At 49.4% G+C, this 18,662-nt stretch overlaps 1 protein-coding gene across 3 annotated transcripts in view; it reads left to right on the plus strand.

Moving 5' to 3' along the window:
• The window catches only part of RALGAPA2 (Ral GTPase activating protein catalytic subunit alpha 2), a 294,845-nt gene extending 280,684 nt beyond the window's left edge, over positions 1 to 14,161 (plus strand). For all 3 annotated transcript variants that reach the window (XM_070419823.1, XM_070419824.1, XM_070419825.1), the window contains 2 exons: positions 6,937 to 6,976; positions 11,002 to 14,161. In XM_070419823.1, coding sequence (XP_070275924.1) covers positions 6,937 to 6,941 — 5 coding nt within the window. In that variant the 3' untranslated portion in view covers positions 6,942 to 6,976; positions 11,002 to 14,161. The remainder of the gene's footprint in view (positions 1 to 6,936; positions 6,977 to 11,001) is intronic.
• The last annotated feature ends 4,501 nt before the right edge of the window (positions 14,162 to 18,662 follow it).

The following is an 18,662-nucleotide window of genomic DNA, read 5'->3' on the forward strand; positions in this document are numbered from 1 at the left end:
GATGATATTCCGTTCCCCTTGTATTCCTGTCCCTGGGCACAGCGGCATGTTTGACTAATGAATGAGCATGACGCGACCCCACAAGGTTCTCCCTGAACATTCCCTATGGGGCCCACTAGTGGCCTCCTCACCCCAGTGCCCCCGAAGGCAGCCCCTGACCTGGGTTGCACAGGTGAAGGGAGCCCGGTGACAGTAGCTCTTTGTAAGGGGAGATTTGGGTTGGAAGGGAGAAAGTGAAAAGGAGGACAGAGTTTTGACCTGCAGTCACATATCCCTCCCCCCCCTACCCCCCCAAGACCCTGCAGACACGTCCCAGAACTCGGAGGTCTTAGACCAGTGAGCGGAAGTGAAGAACCGTGGTAGATGAGTGTCTCTGGAACACGGAACATTGTTTGAAGAGACGTACAGTGACTCCATTATCCAGAAGAGCGAGGCTATGAGAGCAAGGTTCCCGGGCACTGTTTCACTCTTACAAACATGGTTCTAGAACAATCAGTGGACAGTAATAGCTCTTTGCATATGTGTGGACATTTGCAACACCAGCCCCACCATCTGCCCTCAGGAGAGTATGATTATCTCTCTGGCAGTTTTTAACTGAGAAGGGCTGTGTGTTTTTCATTGTCAAGTGGCTGGTCATATCAAGGCCAAGGCTCAAGTGCTAAGTCTCTGCTCCCAACAAGACTCACTGCACCCCACTCGGAGAGGACCCCTCCTTGTGGGGAACACACTCGTGGAAACGAACAACGGGGAGGAGGGGCCGAGCCCTTCTTTTGTGGCAAAGGCTAAACGCTCCTCCCCAAAGGCAGGAAGGACTGCTTTGTAGGCTGCATGACCAAGGCACGCCCCCCTCAGTATACATCCCTGAAAACTTGGTTGGAAGTTAACCGGAGTATTATCTATTTTAGAGTGCAAATGGAGCACCACAGGGAGGGTTCACACGTAGAAAAGGTCTTAATTATGGACCCAAATAGCTTCCTGAATGTCTGAAGACCAAGGACAGCTTCTCTCAGTGAAGCTACCAGACAGTTCCATTGCTTCTTCAATGTTTCCTGAGACAGATACTCATCACTCATCGTTCTCCCACACGTCACCACAAACGTAACTGCTGCATATTCTTGAGCTATTGATTATTGGGAATTTAAAATACACTCCTGCGCTGCATACAAAATCCCAGGTGTCCTGGGGAAAGTCACACTGTAATCCTACCTCCACTTACAACAAGACAGATGAAATCCAGTTAAATAAACCTGAGAGGGACCTTGAAGGTCAGGGTTATGTGTTACCTAAGGGCTGGCCCCATTGACTTTGCTTTGAAGATGGTTAAGTTTGCATGCCGGTGCAGGAGGAGACATGCTGATGACAGCTACTAAACCACGTAGCCGCCCGGTCCCCCTGCCACCCTAGTGGTTCATGGGGGTGGGGGTATTTTCCCCTAGAACTCGGAGCCACTTCTGTTGTGTCATTTTTGGGAAAGTAATAGCAGTAGCTCTCCCTTCGATTTTATTTTTCCCTTTTTAAAAACAGCATATTGAGATATAATTCACATACCATATAATTGGTATGTACCCATTTAAAGTGTACAATTCCATTTTTAGTATGTTCACAAAGTGTGCAACCATCACCATAATCTAACTTTAGAATATTTTTATCCCTCCCTAAAAACAAAAACAAACCTACTAGTAGTCTATTCTCATTCTCCCTACCTCACCCCCAACCCTAAGCAACCTAAGTCTACTTTCTATCTTTGGATCTGCTTATTCTAGACACTTCCTACAAGTGATATCACAGTATGTGGTCTTTGATCATCAGCTTTTTTCACTTAGCATGTTCTCAGGGTTCATCCATGTTTATAGCCTGTATCAATAATAGTCTATTGTAAGGGCAGATCACATTTTGGTTATTCCTTCATCAGTTGATGGCCATGTAAGTTGTTTTCATATTTTAGCTGTTATGAATATTGCTACTATAAACATTTCTGTAGTGTTTTCCCATTTTGAGATGTGAATTACAACTGGTAGAAGGAACAGCTGCCACTGTGGCCCGACATAACTAAAATCTTACTGTTCCTGTTCTGTGAGGTGGTGAGGGGGTCTGGGAACCTCTTTCTCCAGAAGGACCTATCCAGAAAGTTGACGCCAATATTAATTTTAAATTTATAATTTACTTAATCGTAGTCATCTAAATATATACGGTAAAAGGCTAATATGCTAAGTGTCCGACCGTCCGGGGAATGACATCACATAGCAATGCCTGGCTTTCTCTCCCTAGCATCTAGCCTCCTTGGAGTTTCTTCAACCTGGGAACATGACTTGCTTCATAGCCAGGTAGAAACATTTAACACTGTAACCAAATGTCTGTGAAGCGTTTTCACCTGCCTCATCTCATTTGATCCTCACAGAAGTCTTGGAGTAGGTAGATAGAAGACTCGGTGGAATCCTATTTTCTTTTCATTAGCCAGAAAATGGAGATTTAGAAAGCTTAGGAATTTGACCTGACTGAAAAGAAGTAAGAAATGGTGGACCTTAAAAATGACTTCAGGTTTTCTCACTGCAAAGAATATAGTCAAACACTGCTGCAGTTAAATATTTTACCTTTTGTTCTTCCTGTGTGATCTACAATAATAATCTGCTTCGTGTTGATATTTACTGCTGTGTTGCTGACAATTACCTGAAAGAGAAGTTGGGGTGCTTCACTAGCCTGGAAAAGGTTTAGCTAACTCAGAAAGCAGGTCTAATTAAGCAAGTTTATTCTATATCTATAAAAGGCTAAGTTGACTCGCACATGCGCAATACATATAAAGCTCTCACTGGCACCAATCGTATGCATGTGTTTCCATCTGTCATTGTCGATCGTGAATTTGGTTGACATTTCTATTATAGAGAAAGGGTGAATAGCGATATTAAAATATTATACTTAATTTCCTTTCAATGTGCACGAATTCATGCACCCGACCAATAGTATATCTATAAGAATACATTATAGTTGCAGAAGAGGAAGAGAAGAATGTCAGGGAAGTTTTCTCAGGAGTGTTCCACCTGCTGGCTTGGTCCCTGTGCACATGCAGGCACATCATCACACGCTCCTCTGCCTGCTCACCTTTTGGTCCAGCTGTCCTAGCTTTCTGCTGCAGAACCAAAGCTGATGGGCAAGACCAACAACCAAAAAGAGGAAGCTGAGCCCAGAGCCAGGGCCAGGACACAGCCACTGCTGCTGGGTTGGAAATACTGGAAGCCGTCCTTGGGCCATTTGGAAATGTTAATTAGGCTGGCCAGTTCCCACTGATCTTGGTTGCCAGTGTTGAGTTGAGTGTGTAGGCTTACCCCATCCCTGGCTGCACCTGTTCCCTTCCTCAGAGCCATTCCAAGGGGTCTGAATACCCCGGCAGCTCTCTGATCTCCGCTCTGTCTGCCTTCCCGCTGGGAGGATGTTTAGCACTCGCCGAAAGCTGGAACCCTGGTCCACTGTTTCCCTCATCCATGCCAGCTCTCAAAACCATTCCCTTCCCTAATTATCTTGAACCAGTTAATCATTTTCCACACTGACTGTTCAGTAACAAGAACCCAGAGCGAGGCAGCCACTTTCCCTGTCCGACCCTGCCCAGCTCATCCCAGGTGGCAGTCCTGGATGGCAGCCTTTCCTGAAAGGTAAGAGCTCAGTTCAAATCCTTGCTCTTTGCTACCCCAGTGAGTACAGCCAGAGAAAACATGCCACAGAGAGGCCCTGCAGCTCCTGAAAAGCTTCCACGAGGCAGAGCTATGTGGAACACAGAAAATCTCCACCCAAGATGATTGTTTCCTGTGTTCCTTTAAGTCCTTGTTGATATCCAGAGTATCAGAGAAGTCACATGAGCCCACAGAAGTAAGGCATCTTTCTCTAAGAATGATGTCGGATTCTCTGGGCTCCGCTCTGAGTCTGAGCCCAAGTGGCCCGCTGGCGTCTGAGTGACATTTGAAGGGCTCTTCCTAGAGGGCTCTCGCTCAGCTGCTCTGAGATGTGAGCAGGGCCAGCTCCCGATTCCCAGCACCACTAACCTGGAAGTAGTATGCTAAGCAAAATAAGCCAGTCAGAGAAAGACAGGTATCACATGATCTCACTCATGTGGAATCTAATGAACAAAACAGATCCAGAGACACAGAAGCATGGAACAGACTGTGGAATCTCAGAGGGGGAGGGTGGGTGGGTGGGAAGAGATCATCCAAAGAACTTGAATGCATATATGCATAACCCATGGACACAGGCAACAGATTGGTGAAGGCCTGGGGCACGGAGTAGAGGTGGGTTAGAAGAGGTCAATGCAGGGGGAGGGATATGTAATATTTTCAACAATAAAGATTTTTTAAAATATTAAAATTAAAAAATAAAATTTTAAAAAAAGAAAAACCTTGCAAGACACATATTAGCCCTGGTGGGTTGTTCAGTGGTTAGAGCATCGGCCCTCAGACCGAAGGGTTGCAGGTTTGACTCCTGGTCAAGGGCATGTACCTGGGTTGTGGGTTTAATCCCAGCCCTGGTCAGGGCGCTTGCAGAAAGCAACCAATTGAGGTGTCCCTCTCACGTGGATGTTTCTCTCTCTCTACCTCTCTGCCTCTCCCCCTCCCTCCCTTCTACTCTTGTAAAAATCAATGGAAAAAAATCTCCTTGGGCGAGGATTAACAATAACAATAACAAAAGGCACATATTAACCCCGTAATCCAGTGTCTCTCAGCCTTGTCTCATTGCCCCACGTGGAGGCTTCTGCAGCATGTTTATTTCCTAATTTGTCCCCTTCCCTGAAACACCACAGAAACACTGTATGTCTGTTTATTGTACTTATTTCCGAGCTTTATGCACATAAGGAATAAGATACTTTTGCCCCCCAGCGGTGACACCGCCCCATGAGAACACATGTCATAGCTCCTCCACCACAGCCCCAGAGCCGGGACGTCCTCGTTTCCTCCACGGCTGTAGCCCCGAGCCTGGAACAGCGCCTGCGCATATGGGATATTCAGTGAACAAAGGCTGGAATGACTAGGCTTTGTGTCCCTCCTCCGCACCCCCAAGCATCACACACCTATTCTCTTTCCATCCTTCATCCCCAAGCACGGAGCTCTCTTCTGGTGCCTCCAGCCCTGCCCGGTCAGTGGGTACCTCGTGCTCACCCGGGGGATGTATCAGGAAGCTGACAGCCAACTCCTATGTTCCAAGCACAGGCCCCGCCCTTTGGCCACACTGCCTGTGTGTCAAGGGCAAGTGACATTTGAGCCCCATGGAATCATTAAGGCAGCCCCCAACTGTCTCTGTCTTTGCATCTCCTTAACTCACCCATGGATTGGCAGTTATTGAGACATTCTGTCTGGTCCAGCACACCACACCAGGCTGCATCTGGGGACATGCTGGGGAGAAACGCAAACCAGTCCTCATCAGCAATTACAAACAAGCCTCCATTGTTCGCTGTGCCATCTGTTTTCTTGGTTTCTACCAATCGGGTGCCTCTACGCCCAGCACAACCAGGGTTGAGGGGGCTGCAGGGGAGAGAGACCGAGGAGCCCCTCCATGACCCCCTTGGCTCACACTGGAGAGGGTCCATGGCGTCGTGCCTTGAAAAACAAGCTCCTCAACTCAAGGAAGGCACATGCAGAGTGGTTCTATGTTTGCATCTCCCATGAGAGGAAATGGGGCCCACGGCACACACAGTTCATGGGGGGTTGCAGGGGGGATAGGAAACCTAAGTAATCACATTATCTAGAGCACCCACGGGAAACGTTCTAGTCTGTTACCAGCAATTAACACCTCCCAAGAACTTCGTATGCTCCTAGAGCACAATCAGTGTGGTGAGTAGAGTTAACAGTGGTTGGAAATCAAGTAAGACAGAGAATGCATCCATGACCAGTTATTTATCCTGAAATTCCTAACCCCGAATGACTTCTTGGTGGGGCAATAAATGTTCATCGATAGATTAGAAAATACAGCTTTGAAAAGGTCCGAATTTCTTCAGAGAGCCCCACTAGAAAGTCTGTCATGCCGAGGGCTTTCTCAGTCTTAGAGACGGCCCTGGTCACTGTGCCAGCCTTGGCAGACAGCAGTCTGTGCCACTGATAAACGTCCTTTGTCTGGCTTTGATGATGGCCCAGTGACACTGAACTCAGGAGCATTTGGGAGGTCAGGGCGAGGAGCGATGGCTGGATGCATAAAGAGGCTGCGTTTGCTAAGGAAAACCCACGTGGGAAACAGGACGATGTGGTGATGGAGAAAACCTGTCAAAGTCCAGAAACTCCCAGGTTCTCTCCGGTTAGGCCTGGCTGCTGAGACCCCACTGCTCTGTGAGTGAGGCGAACGTGGGGTCCCACTCACCACCGACCTCGGAGTCCCCCTTCCCCAGCCGCCCTCCGCACAGCACGCCTTGTGCTGCCTCCCTGGGGCTGTCACAGCACTGACGCTGGCTCTGAATGAACACACTGTGTCCATCTCAGAAACAGCAAATGAGACCTGCAGACCTGTAAACATGCACACTTAGAGGGTATCCATCATTTTTGTAGGCCATCCATTTAATTTCAAATACTTGTCTTGCAGACTCTTATCTTTGACTCTGTTTTGCCTTGAAAACTCGTATCTTTGACTATAGTATAGAGCAAATCAGTCAGGAAATATTGGGCAGCCAGAAAAAGGGTAGAGTGGTGAGTGCTACCCAGTGTCTGTAGGGCTCCTGATAGCATCTGCTTCATACATCCTGGGACTGCTAATGTCGCCTTCCTTTTGCATGGATAAATGTGACAGCAGTTAGAACTTTGTTCTGCCAAGTCGAATTTTAAGCGACTTTTCAGTTCCTAATGATCTCTAAGACTGTGACAACTCTCAGGCACCCAGGAATAAATGTATTATTAGCGCTGTGTTCATTACCAAGTGGGGCTATGGATGTGCTGGGCTGTATTCATTTGATTTTATGTTCTTTCCCTTCAGATTAAAATACGTAAAGGTCTCGTTGCCATCTTTGAGCAAGGTAAGACTGACACTTCAGCGGATTTGCTCAACCTCCCTGCCCTTGGGGACGTGTGTGTAAATTCACTAACAAGCCTCCTTCCCTGGCTCACACCTCGAGGAAACGCGCCCTCCTGTTCCTTCTGTTCCCACCTCCCCTCCCAAGGGGCCCTGCCCTGGGTCCTGCCCCTGCATGTCTGTACTGCCCGGGGAACCCAGCCTCGCCTTTTCTCTGCTCCTGCACTCTGGGCGGAATCCGACACCAACACCTGCCATCCCGGAAAATGTCTTTGTTGCCCGCCCTATTGTGTGGGGAGCCTGGGGAGCCGGTGGACCAGGGAACCGCCTCCTTTTTTGTTGCCGGAGCCGGGAGGAGCAAGATCTTGAGATGGGCCGATAAGACCAGGCACGCGTGCTGGGCCGGCCTTTGACTGCTTGCCTTAATAGGAGCCTCTGCATGGGGAGGCCGTGGTCCAGGCGCTGATGAATGGAACAGCTGGGGGAGGAAGAGCAGACAAAAGCCGGGGGAGCACAGAGGGTGGAGAACCAGGGGATCTTGATGTTTATGACCCAGAGGGCAGGCCAGGCCTGGGGGCAGGTGTGCCCTCCTCTGTGGGCCTCTGCTTTCTGCCTTGGGTCTAGGGTCCAGGCCCTGCCCGTGCGCACTGACAGTCAGCAGCCCCATCCAGGGGTCCAGTGCTGGCTAAACACTCTCTGGGGGGCCTGGGCCATGGGCGGACAGGTGGGAGGGAGACTAAATGATGAGGATAATGATAGCAACGACAATAATGTGGGCAACATCAGTGAGCAAGCTGTCATTTATTTTTTTATATATATTATTTTATAGATTTCAGAGAAGAAAGGGAGATAGAAATAGAAACATCAATGATGAGAGAGAATCATTGGTCAGCTGCCTCCTGCATACCCCTCACTGGGGATCAAGACCGAAACCCAGCCCTAACTGGTTTGGCTCAGTGGCTAGAGCATCGGCCTGTGGACTGAAAGGTCCCAAGTTCGATTCCGGTCAAGGGCATGTACTTTGGTTGCGGGCATATCCCCAGTAGGGGGTGTGCAGGCGGCAGCTGGTCAATGTCTTTCTCTCATCGGTGTTTCTAACTTTCTATCCCTCTCCCTTCCTTTCTGTAAAAAATCAATAAAATATAAAATAAAAAAAATGACCGAAACCCAGGCATGTGTTCTGACCAGGAATCAAACCGTGACCTCCTGGTTCATAGGTCGACGCTCAACCACTGAGCCACGCTGGCCAAGCCAAGCTGTCTTATTAACAGTATTGCCCACAGTGGGATGCATGGCACAGACTCCAATCACTGTCTCAGTAAATATGGAAGCTGGAAGTTCTGGTCCAGATTTCTTGTCACACCTGCGGGCCAGACAGCAGCACTGCCACAGCGAGCTGACCCTCCAGCCCAGCTGCCCTTCCCTCCCCGCAGCCAGGGCTTTGGCCCGGTCCAGGAACTGCTGAAATAAAGCTGGCTCACTCAGGGCAGGTTCTGGAGGCAACCAGAGCCACAACACTCGGGTGCTCACATCTGGCCGGGCAGAGCCGGGCAGTACAAAAGCCTGGGGGCTTCATGCAAAATTCTTGATTTGCTGGGACTACCCTATCCACGCACGTCCTCCTGCTTCTGACAGAGAAGCGGTGAGCGGGGCTCCAGTGCCTTTGAACCCCCAGCTTCCCGCAGGAGGGAAAGGCCACGTGCATGGCATTGTCTCCCCTGTGACCCACCTGGTCCTTCCACAGCTGCCACCGCCCCCACCCCCACCCCCATTAATCACAGGGTGCGGTGGGCACGGCTGGAGCCAGTGCAGGCTGAGGGTGTGCCACAGAAAGGTGGGGACTGGAGAACGCAGGGGGCGCTGTGGTGCAGGCTCCGCCTGGGGAGTGGCCTGCCCTTTGCCCTGGGCGGTTGGGGCCACTTTGCCCAGAGCCCACGCAGGTCCTCCGAGCTGGCATCACTGCCCACCTGCTGCCTCCCTGGGTGGCTGTGGAAGGGTTCGATATTTTCCCTTTCCTTAATGTCCTATCTTTGAATAGCTCTTTCTTTCATTCACTTGCTTTTTTTTTCTCCCCTCTCCCAATTGATCTGATTACAATAGTGGGTGGGGTGGTTCCCTGTTGATCATGTGAAGTGTTAGGCAATTTGAATGTTAGGTAATTCAAAATGGAATGTTATCTGGGATTAAATCAGGTGTGTTTGCCTCCTTTCCCTACCCCCCTTACTCCCCACCCCCACCCCCCCCCCCCCCTTTGAATGCTGGTACCACACCTTCGCCTTAGGCTACAAGGGTTCAAAGAGATGCCTGTTACCAATGCCATCTCTGTCATAGATGACAGAGTAGCTGCATTGCCTTTGTCAAAAGCAGCCTGTTTTTAAAGATGAAAATAGGAGAGAGGCCCAGGGTGTTTCCTGTCTGTGCCGACCTCACTGGGGGCAGAGAGAGGAGAGAGGCCTTGCGAGGGAGTCTTACAGCCCTGAGTCTCCCACACGAGGAGGGTTGTCTGCTCCGGCCCAAGCATGTCTGCAAGTACTGATTTCAGAGACTCTTCCTAGAAACAATAAGGTCAGAAAAGGAAAAAAGGTGCTGTCTGCGAGTAAGATAACTCACGCAAACTAATTTTAAATGTCAACAATAATAAAAACTTCAAAGGCCAAAGGCCCGGAAATGAAGCATCTCAGGAAGAGTATAGAAACCCGCTTTTGAGGTTTGTTCCGGAAGCCTGGGTGAGATATAGCTGGGTTTAAAAATAGACTATGAGGGGGAGAAGGGTGATGAAATGATCCTCTCGCAGAATGGCCCCGGGAGACCAGGCTCCACCCGCAACAGTGGCCGAGTGTTGCAGCAGGCATTCCTGAATTCCTCCCGCTCCCGCCAAGCGGCCCCAGGAGGCAGCGGGCAGCCATGCAGGCTGTAACTCTATTCCTCCCCCTCAGTGCTCATCTGGATTCATTCAGACAAGCGATTTATTTATTTACTAGAGGCCCAGTGCACGAAATTCGTGCACGGGTAGGGTCCCTAGGCCTGGCTGGCGATCAGGGCTGATCTGTGGGGAGACCAGTGGATCGGGGGGCCCCCACTGGCACCCGACTTGGCCAGCCTGGCACCACCCGCTCACTGGCCCTGCCCCCCACCGCTGCTGCAGGTTGCCTCCCACTGCGAGGCGACTGGTGGGGCAATCGGGTGGCTCCACACTGGAACATGCCTTGGCTGGCCTGAGGCCTGCAAGCTGGGGGCAGCTCCTGCATTGAGCATCTGCCCCCTGGTGGTCAGTGCACATCATAGTGACCGGTCGTTATGCCAGTCGTTCAGCAGTTTGGTCAATTTGCATATTAGGCTTTTATTATATAGGATAGTTGTTAATCCTCACCCTAGGATATTTTCCCATTGATTTTGAGAGGGAGTAGAGGGAAAGGGAGGGAGAGAAACATCGATGTGTGAGAGAGACATCCATTGGTTGCCTCCAGCACACACCCAACCAGGGCCCAGGATGGAGTCTGCAACATGAATCAAACTCGGGTCCCTTCAGTCTGTGGGCTGACACTCTAGCCACTGAGCCAAACTGGCTAGGGCTCAGAGAAGCAATTCAGTCCTGGCCTCTGGTCTCAGACCCTTGGGGGGATAATCGAGTTGTAGCGCCTGTAAAATGAGAATATGTAAATAGATGTGAGTGATAACACTGACCAGGAGCCACAAACTGCCGGGAGCCGTACTCGCTTCCTCATTGACTGGACAGTGCTGCTTCCTCGGCTCCTCCTCCCTTTACTGTCATCACACGCCTTCTCTCTTCTTTCTTCACCTGTGGGTTGGACAGTAAGGCTGAGTCCATTTCAAAAAGATTCATAGTTTCTTATATGGCTCAGGAAGGTCCAGAGCAAAGACTGGGAGGAAATACCTTCCTTTGTTCATTCATTCCACAAACCTCCCAGCACTCCCAGCACTGGGAAGGCGTCCACACACCCTCCCTTGTATCTGCCCGCAGGGCCTCTCCTGGTGCCATGACTCGGCCTTTCTCTGCTTCCCTCGCAGGGCCCTGGCCGCCAGCCTGAGTGCCTACCTCACGCCTCTCGGCCAGGAGATGGCTGAGCCCCCAGCCCCACCAGAACCTCCAGACCCAGAGACTCCAGACACTGCTGTGCTGGTGCCCTCAGAGGCCTTCCCCGCCAACCGGCTCCTGAAGTGAAGACAAACCCTGCGGGAATGTTGCCGATTGGACTTTCAGACCAGGTGGTGTGGTCTTGCCCCCCAACCGCACGAACCTGGGCCTTCAAAAGAAGAAAAGAAAAAGTCAGCAACAGAGACTCAGCCGCCCTGGCATGGGCATTGGTGAGGCTGCTCCCGGCAGGCACTGCGGAGAGGAGCCAGGCTTTGGGGGAGGGCGCAGGGCCGCTGGGTTCTGTACCAGGTTCTGTCCTTGTCGATAAACCCAAGCCTGCTTCACAGAGGGGCCCGCAAAGCAACTGTGCAATTGATTGTGGAATTTTCCCTGCCTTGATTTTCCTAGTTCTTACGTTAGAATTCATGGTTTACTCAGAAATTTCATCATCAAGGAAATGGGCTCCCCCTGGGGTCTTTGCCCAGCCATTTTCCCTCAGGGGCTGTTCTGCCACCTGGTGCCTGGGGCCCACTAACAGGAGAGAGGCTTTCCTGAGTGTCCTGGAGGCACTCTGTCGAGACAGTGACACTCCTGTCACGCACTCAGTGTTTCTAGAAATGCAGGACCCTGTTCCTGGGGAGCTCCGTAGGCCAGGGAGCTCCCAAGGCCCCGCTCAGCGCTGCCTCGCTCAGGGCCCAGCCTCGCTGGTGCTGGGGAGGGACTTGCACCCTGCGATGTCCGTCCACCTCCAAAGGCTGTGCCCACGCCGAGCTGACCTGCCCGCTGCCCGGAGAGGGCCACGCAGGGGCCTCAGAAATGCTCCCCATCACACAGAGCTCTAGGGTAGCAGATGCCAAGCAAGGATTTGAGGGATGCACAATGAGCCTATTTTTAAAAGAAGAAAAAGAAAACAATGGAAAGCTCAACCTTCCGCCAGCATTTTCCCAGCCCCTGCTGGGGTCTGTGGGTGTGAGACAGAAATCATCAGTGGGGACACCTTTGCCTCTCACCTAGTCCCTCGCCCGTCTCAGTCTGAGTCTGCCCCACCACCCTGTGCAGTCCTTACCTGTAAAGTGGTTTCACAGCCCACGGGCCCAGACCAGAGTAAGCCCCTGGCTCAGGATGGGGTGGAGACGGAGTGGGGGTGGGCAGCTGCTGGCCGAGGCCCCAGGCAGGAGCTGGGTGGGCCAGCATGGGTGCTCTCCCTCTGTCCTCTGCCCGCTGCCCTGCACCCATGAGTGTTGCCCCCAGCCTGCTTTGTCACTTTTCCCGTGAGCCCTCTGAGCCTGCTCGCCCCATCAGAGCGTCAGAGCAGCGGTTCCCGGCCAGCAGTTCTTTCTGTCAGCCGGCGGGTTGGTGTCCTGGCACCTGACCTGGAGGAGAAACAGGCAGACCCAGGAGCAGGACTTCCTTTTGGGACAGTTGAGAAAGTCTCCCACGAGGAGGGTGGGCCTTCTCATTCCAGAGAGAACTTGCTCTTCTGCTTGCTGGGGGGTTGCAGGTGCGGCTGGGGGCCCAGGCCCGCTGGACAGAGCACCCGAGCACCGTCTGAACGTGAGAGAATGAGGGATGTTCCGAGGCAGAAGACGGAGCCCTGGGCATTCGGGGCTGTTCTATAGACAGGCCTGTGCCCACTCCCCGGGCTGACTGGCAGTGTAAAGGGTCACTGAGAGTCACAGCGTTTTCTGTTGTCTCAGCAAATGTCAGGAGTTTTATCTTCCTCTCCCCCCACACAGACACCTTCTTAATGATGTGGACTTTCTGTTCGCATGGCTTGGCCCATCACTCACACTCCAGGCTGGTGTTGAGTTGCTTTTTTTCATATTTACAAAGTCCCCTGATCCTGCTGAAAAGGCCACTGCATGTTCCTGGGCTTGGAAGCCCACGGAGGCTCTGAGGGGAAGTAGCTTCTAGAACAGTTCATCTTCAGGCCCTAGACACCCCCACAGAAGGCTTGGATTCAGTCCCAGTGTTGGGACTTGGAAGGCGTGTTGAGCTCCCCTGGACTTCCACGCCGTGGTTCCATTTCACCTCCAGGACCCAGTCCTCCTGGCCCTGCATCGGGAAACTCCGTTGTAAGTTGCCAATGGCTAGACCTGCTTGCCATCCCTAATGATTTCAGTGGCCCTGGGACTTCAGCTCACAACCAGCGGTTTCGCAGCTGGAGCTTTTCCTGAGCTGTGGTCTGAAGATGCTGAGTGGGGGAGCGGGGATCTGCAGCCAGGTTTGCTTGCAATCATGTGGACGTGAATCATTTTGTTATTTGGGGTGGAAAATTGAAATGATCAAGTCTTTTTTTTCTTTTTCACTTAGAAAAGCAAATATTATGTTTTGTAATAGATGCCTTTCAGCAAAATTGGGAGGGTCACTCATCCGGTGGGGACCCACCTGAGTCAGATTAGTAGGGCAGCCAGCCATCCGTACACAACAGTGGCCCTAATGGCCCCAAATGGATAAGACTCGATGGCTTCCAGGCAAGACCAGGCCGGTTCCCTCAGTGCTCTGCACGCTGATGTCCTGTAGTCTCACTGAGTAGGTTTTTGTACATAAAAAAAAGATAGTAATGCCACAAAATGATTACGCCTTTAAAAATAGTAAAACCTTAAGCACCCAGAAGTGAGGAAATTTAGCTTGAGTCAGGGACGGTCACAGTGTCTTGGTGGAATGAAGACTGCAGTTCCTAAGATCCGAGGGGGGGAGGGGTTCACCCTTCACTTTGCCAGGGGCTGACTGATCAGATCCTCCGCCTGACAAACAAGATCAGGTGGATCCACAGTCATACAAATCACATCTTCCCCGCCTTCCTCAGCTGCCACCCCCTGTGCTTCACTGACTGTGCTATTTGTATCCCCTGGAGTTTGAGGAATCCTTCAAAACGACTGTGATGTCTTACATGTAACCATGCCACCTTTACGTCTACTGAAGCAGAATGTGCTCATCTGAAGGGAAATTCAGCGTAAACAACCACCGTCTTAGTTGCACTCAATCTCTATGTATGACATACACCCTAAGTGAATGTTTTCTTATATGTTCAGGCCTACAATGTTGAGTACATGTAAATAAGGAAAAAATTTGATAAATATGGTAATTTAAGGTATCGTGTGTTGTTTGATTTTTATTTTGCTATCTCTTATTTAATTTTCCTGATGCTTCACATCTGGGCTTATGCCTGTGGGACAGTGGAGACCTTTATGTGTAACTCACCTTCACAGGCTAGTGTGTTGTGCTGGACACCGCAGCGAAGACGTGTCCCGCCCGGAGAAGCACACAGCTCCGCGGATGCCGCCACTGGACTCGAGTTGACCCTACTTTTCTCCTTAATTATGATTTACTGTGATGATTTAATGAAGTAGAAACACAGCACTTATGTGCCATATGTTTTGTTTTGTTTTCATTATAGTTTGTAAGAAAATAAAGTTTATCCTGGTATCTAACAAAAGATGGTTTGCGTTTTTACCAGATGAAGTTGTTCAGAAGTTTTTTTTAAAAAAAACCACAAGCCTAGCCCAGCCAGCGTGGCTCAGTGGTTGAGTGTCCACCTATGCACCAGGAGGTCACGGTTCAATTCCTGGTCAGGGCATATGCCCAGTTGTAGTCTCAATCCCTAGTGCAGTGATGGCGAACCTATGACATCAGACAGTAGAGCCCTCTAAACTCATTTTTTTGGTTGATTTTTCTTTGTTAAATGGCATTTAAATATATAAAATAAATATCAAAAATATAAGTCTTTGTTTTACTATGGTTGCAAATATCAAAAAATTTCTATATGTGACACGGCACCAGAGTTAAGTTAGGGTTTTTCAAAATGCTAACACACTGAGCTCAAAAGGTTCACCATCACTGCCCTAGTGTGAGGCATGCAGGAGGCAGCCAATCAATGATTCTCTTTCATCATTGATGTTTCTAATTCTCTCCCTCTCCTTTCCACTCTGAAATCAACAAAATGTACTTAAACAAAAAACCAAAGCCTAAATATTTATTCAAAATGGTAGCCAGTACCAATCCAATGAAGTTTACAAATGTGATCATGAAAAATTGACCTCTGAGTTCAGAACACGGTATGCTAGGACCACTCACATGAGTATGTGAGCCTAAGCATCATTGATCGCATGTTGATGGCCCTGCCTTAAAGCTACAACCGTCACATTGTAACGGCCTGACCAGTCGGCCTCTGCCAGCGCCCTGGGCTGCTCCTGTGCAATGGGCAGCAGGGACCTTTCAGGACATCAGACAGTAGAGCCCTCTAAACATCACCCATGTGTCCACTTGTTGACTATAAGACATTTCAGTGACCTCAAAAAGGGTCCTGACGCCTTCCTGGGAGCCTTGAATCAAGAGCTTGCTTGAAGGTATGCCGTGCTTTTAATACTTGGTTCCTCATAGAATGAAGATGGACAGCGTTAGAGCGTCATTGCCGAGAAGCAGTGGTTCCCAGCCCTGCCAGCAGCCGTGCCCCACCTCAACTCAGGCCCACCAGGTCTGGGTAGAACCCCAGCATCGGTGTTTTTTAAAGCCTTCCCCCGCACCCCAGGATTCAGACCAGCCCCATTGTGCTGCTTCTGGTATCCCTTACCTCCTGGCCCACGCGTGCACCTGGAGTACCGGGAACCTCAGTGAAGACGCCCCGAGGAGCAGCTGGCCCCTCTACCACGGCCCAGTGTAGTGTCCACCCCTTCTCACCATTCTACTTTATAGATGGTCCCAATTCCCTCCAGGAAAATGTATGGATTTTTTTCAGATCTGGAGTCATTTGAATTTCAAAGGATATTGTTATGAGAGTCATCAAGCAGATTACTGTCTTATTTATCCAAAAGATGGAGACAGAGATTGTAGTCATCACTTTCTTTCCTAAAGTGATCCCATTCATCTTCAAAAAACACTCATCAAATCTTAGGCCAAATCATGCAGGACTTCAGCAGAATTCCAAAAAGAATTGAACTTCCAGTGGTTCCCAGAGGACCCTTGCTACAAATAATGTTCTTGGCCTTTCTTGGCATTTGCAAAGTGCCAGAATTTAAAAAAAAATAATAATAATAACCTCAAGTTAGCCCCTGGCCATCATAGAATTCCCTGAGTATTCCAGAAAAAAATGCCGGCATATTTACGTTTGCTGTACTAGCAAGGGTCTCTCAGCAGTAAAAGCTAGACCTCTGTGTTTGTTCTCTTCTGTACACATTTGAGCTCGTGTTACGCTCCTGCATGTGTGTATACACTACATTGAGGCCATTTTGATTTATTAAACGGTTTATGTCAAGAGCAACTATTATCATTTGCCTTCCCTTCTATAAATAGAAATGCTTTTAATTGCATTTTATTTTTCAAATAAAAAAGCAGAGGTCACGGGAATGGAACTCACAGTGAACCTCATCCCTGCGTAGCGGGTCCACCCGAGGCACCGATCTCTACACACTCAGCCACGTGGACACCGGAACTGAGGCTGTTGGCTCACTGGGTTCTCACAGCTAGAAAGTGGAGCTCCAGGCAGGAGCTGAGTCCCCTGGACCCCTTTTCTGGACAACACCCCCATTTAGCAGCAGTCACTGTTCTCGACCAGAGTGCGGACTGCTTGTTTCCATGTCCCTTTTGGCCACTGGGAAGGTTTCCCTAAGGCCAGGTCTGAGCCCCCTGCGCCTCCCCTCACGGACAAGGCTCCAGCGTTGGGGAACTTGTTTTACCAGCTGACTCCCACCTATTCTCTCTGTGGGCAAAGGAGAGGACACAGGAGTTGGCTTTTCTCTATGACTCTGGAAACCACTGCATCATACATCTTGGGGAATACATGTCGCTCATGTCTTCAGATCTGAAAAACAGATTTTGAGGTGAAGAGCCGGAGCAGAAGCAGGCCTGCCACACTCCAGACGGTGGCCCTCTGCCCTCTGCACACCCAGGCCCTCAAAGTAGTGTACTGCATTTAGTAGCACTGGCTGCATTTTGACCAAACTTTTCTGTTCATTGTCTTCTGAGAAAACAGTGGTATGTTTCAGGAGTTAGAAAAAAGGCAAAGATAAAGCAAATGTCCTTAACATGTCCCAAGCCTGACTGAGTGGAGTGGGAAGACTTGCTCCCCAAACCGAGGTCACAGATTTTTAGCGTTCTGCCTACTGCAGCTGAAACGACATCTTGGCCTCCAGAAAAACAACGAAACAGCTGACAACTCAGGGGTTCAGGAGCATTTTCAGTAATAGTAATATTCTCTCTGCCCCACACACTTTCCAATGTGCCCTCCAAAAGAAATTAAACACCAACAAAACCAGCAGGAACTCTGAAATCATTCTTTCTGGATAATAGAAAAGAATTTGCTGGCATTGGAGATTGCTTCTTGTTGTTAAAATTTTAAATTAAAAATAATTTTAAGACCCAAGTGTCTGCTATCCTAAGTTAAATTGAATTAGATAAAGGAGATGAAAATGCATAACACACTGTCCTGTTAAATATTTTTCTGAAAGATTCTGCCTCTTACAGAACAAAGGAGAAATTAGGAAGTTCCTGTTAGCACCTGCCTTCGGTACCATATGTCAGGCATGAAAAATACTGACATTCACACCCTGATATTCCTGCCACAGCTATCAGAGGGCATTGTTTATGTGATTGAAAATTCTATTTAAAACAGTGTTTTAGAAAATAAAGACTAAATGAATAAATTCTTTCTGGGGCAAGAGCACCTTCCCTATGTATCCAGGTGTGATTTTTAATCTTCCACTTGTATGCCCCACCTCTCCCTCTAGCGAAATGCTTGTTGAGTTCCACAGAGAATGTTTTCTATAAAGAGGTCGCACTCCTCAGCTTCCGCCTCGCCCGGAGGTGCTGGGGGTCTGAACAGCCCAGAGTGCCTCTCGCAGAGTGTGAAGTGGGAAGGGGCTTGCTATTATAGCTCCTGAAAGGATCTCTCCGACTTCAGAAAATAGCCTGGCAAAGAAAAGCTTTTCTCCATGAATACCCGGGGCCTGCATTATGCTCCTCGGATGGTCCAGGTGAGTACTTTTGATCAATATTCCTTAAGAAATGGCCACGGGGCTAAGTGCAAGCGAAGGGCCTCAATAACAGATCTCCCTCCCCCAACCTGCAGCGCATTTACAGCAAATCTCTCGCGATCGGTGTGAGCCAGTGAGGCTGCACATTAATGGCATCATCTCCCTTTAAAAAAGTGTCCCCTAATCTGTCCTCTGGGTGGATGGCTGATTACGGCCCCCAGAAACAGTTATCCCAATAGCCTTCCTTCAGGGAAGTCGTGCCATCTTCCTTTTAGGCACCAGGGAAAGCAAACCCCTGAAACTGTTTTAACCTGAAGAAGGGACAATGCCAGTCAGAAAACTCAAAACAGTACCTTATCGTAATAAAAAAAGGTTTGTTTACTAATTACCATTAAGATTTCTAATGAAATAGCCAAAGGATAGATGTGTGCTTTAAACCAGGTATTCTATATTTTTTTTCTAAAACTAATGATCTGCTCCCATTCCAAATCACGCCCCCCCCCCCCCAGAATGATAAGCTGGTTATTCAAAAAGATATTCTTCTACCCTTCTTTCCAGATTAATACAAACACACACAAAGATACAGCATTTTCCTTTTTATAGAGATGGCATTATACAATACA

This window comes from Myotis yumanensis, unplaced genomic scaffold, assembly GCF_028538775.1.
Source record: "Myotis yumanensis isolate MYYU_CA2020_CCGP unplaced genomic scaffold, mMyoYum1.0.hap1 SCAF_7, whole genome shotgun sequence".
NCBI lineage: Eukaryota > Metazoa > Chordata > Mammalia > Chiroptera > Vespertilionidae > Myotis > Myotis yumanensis.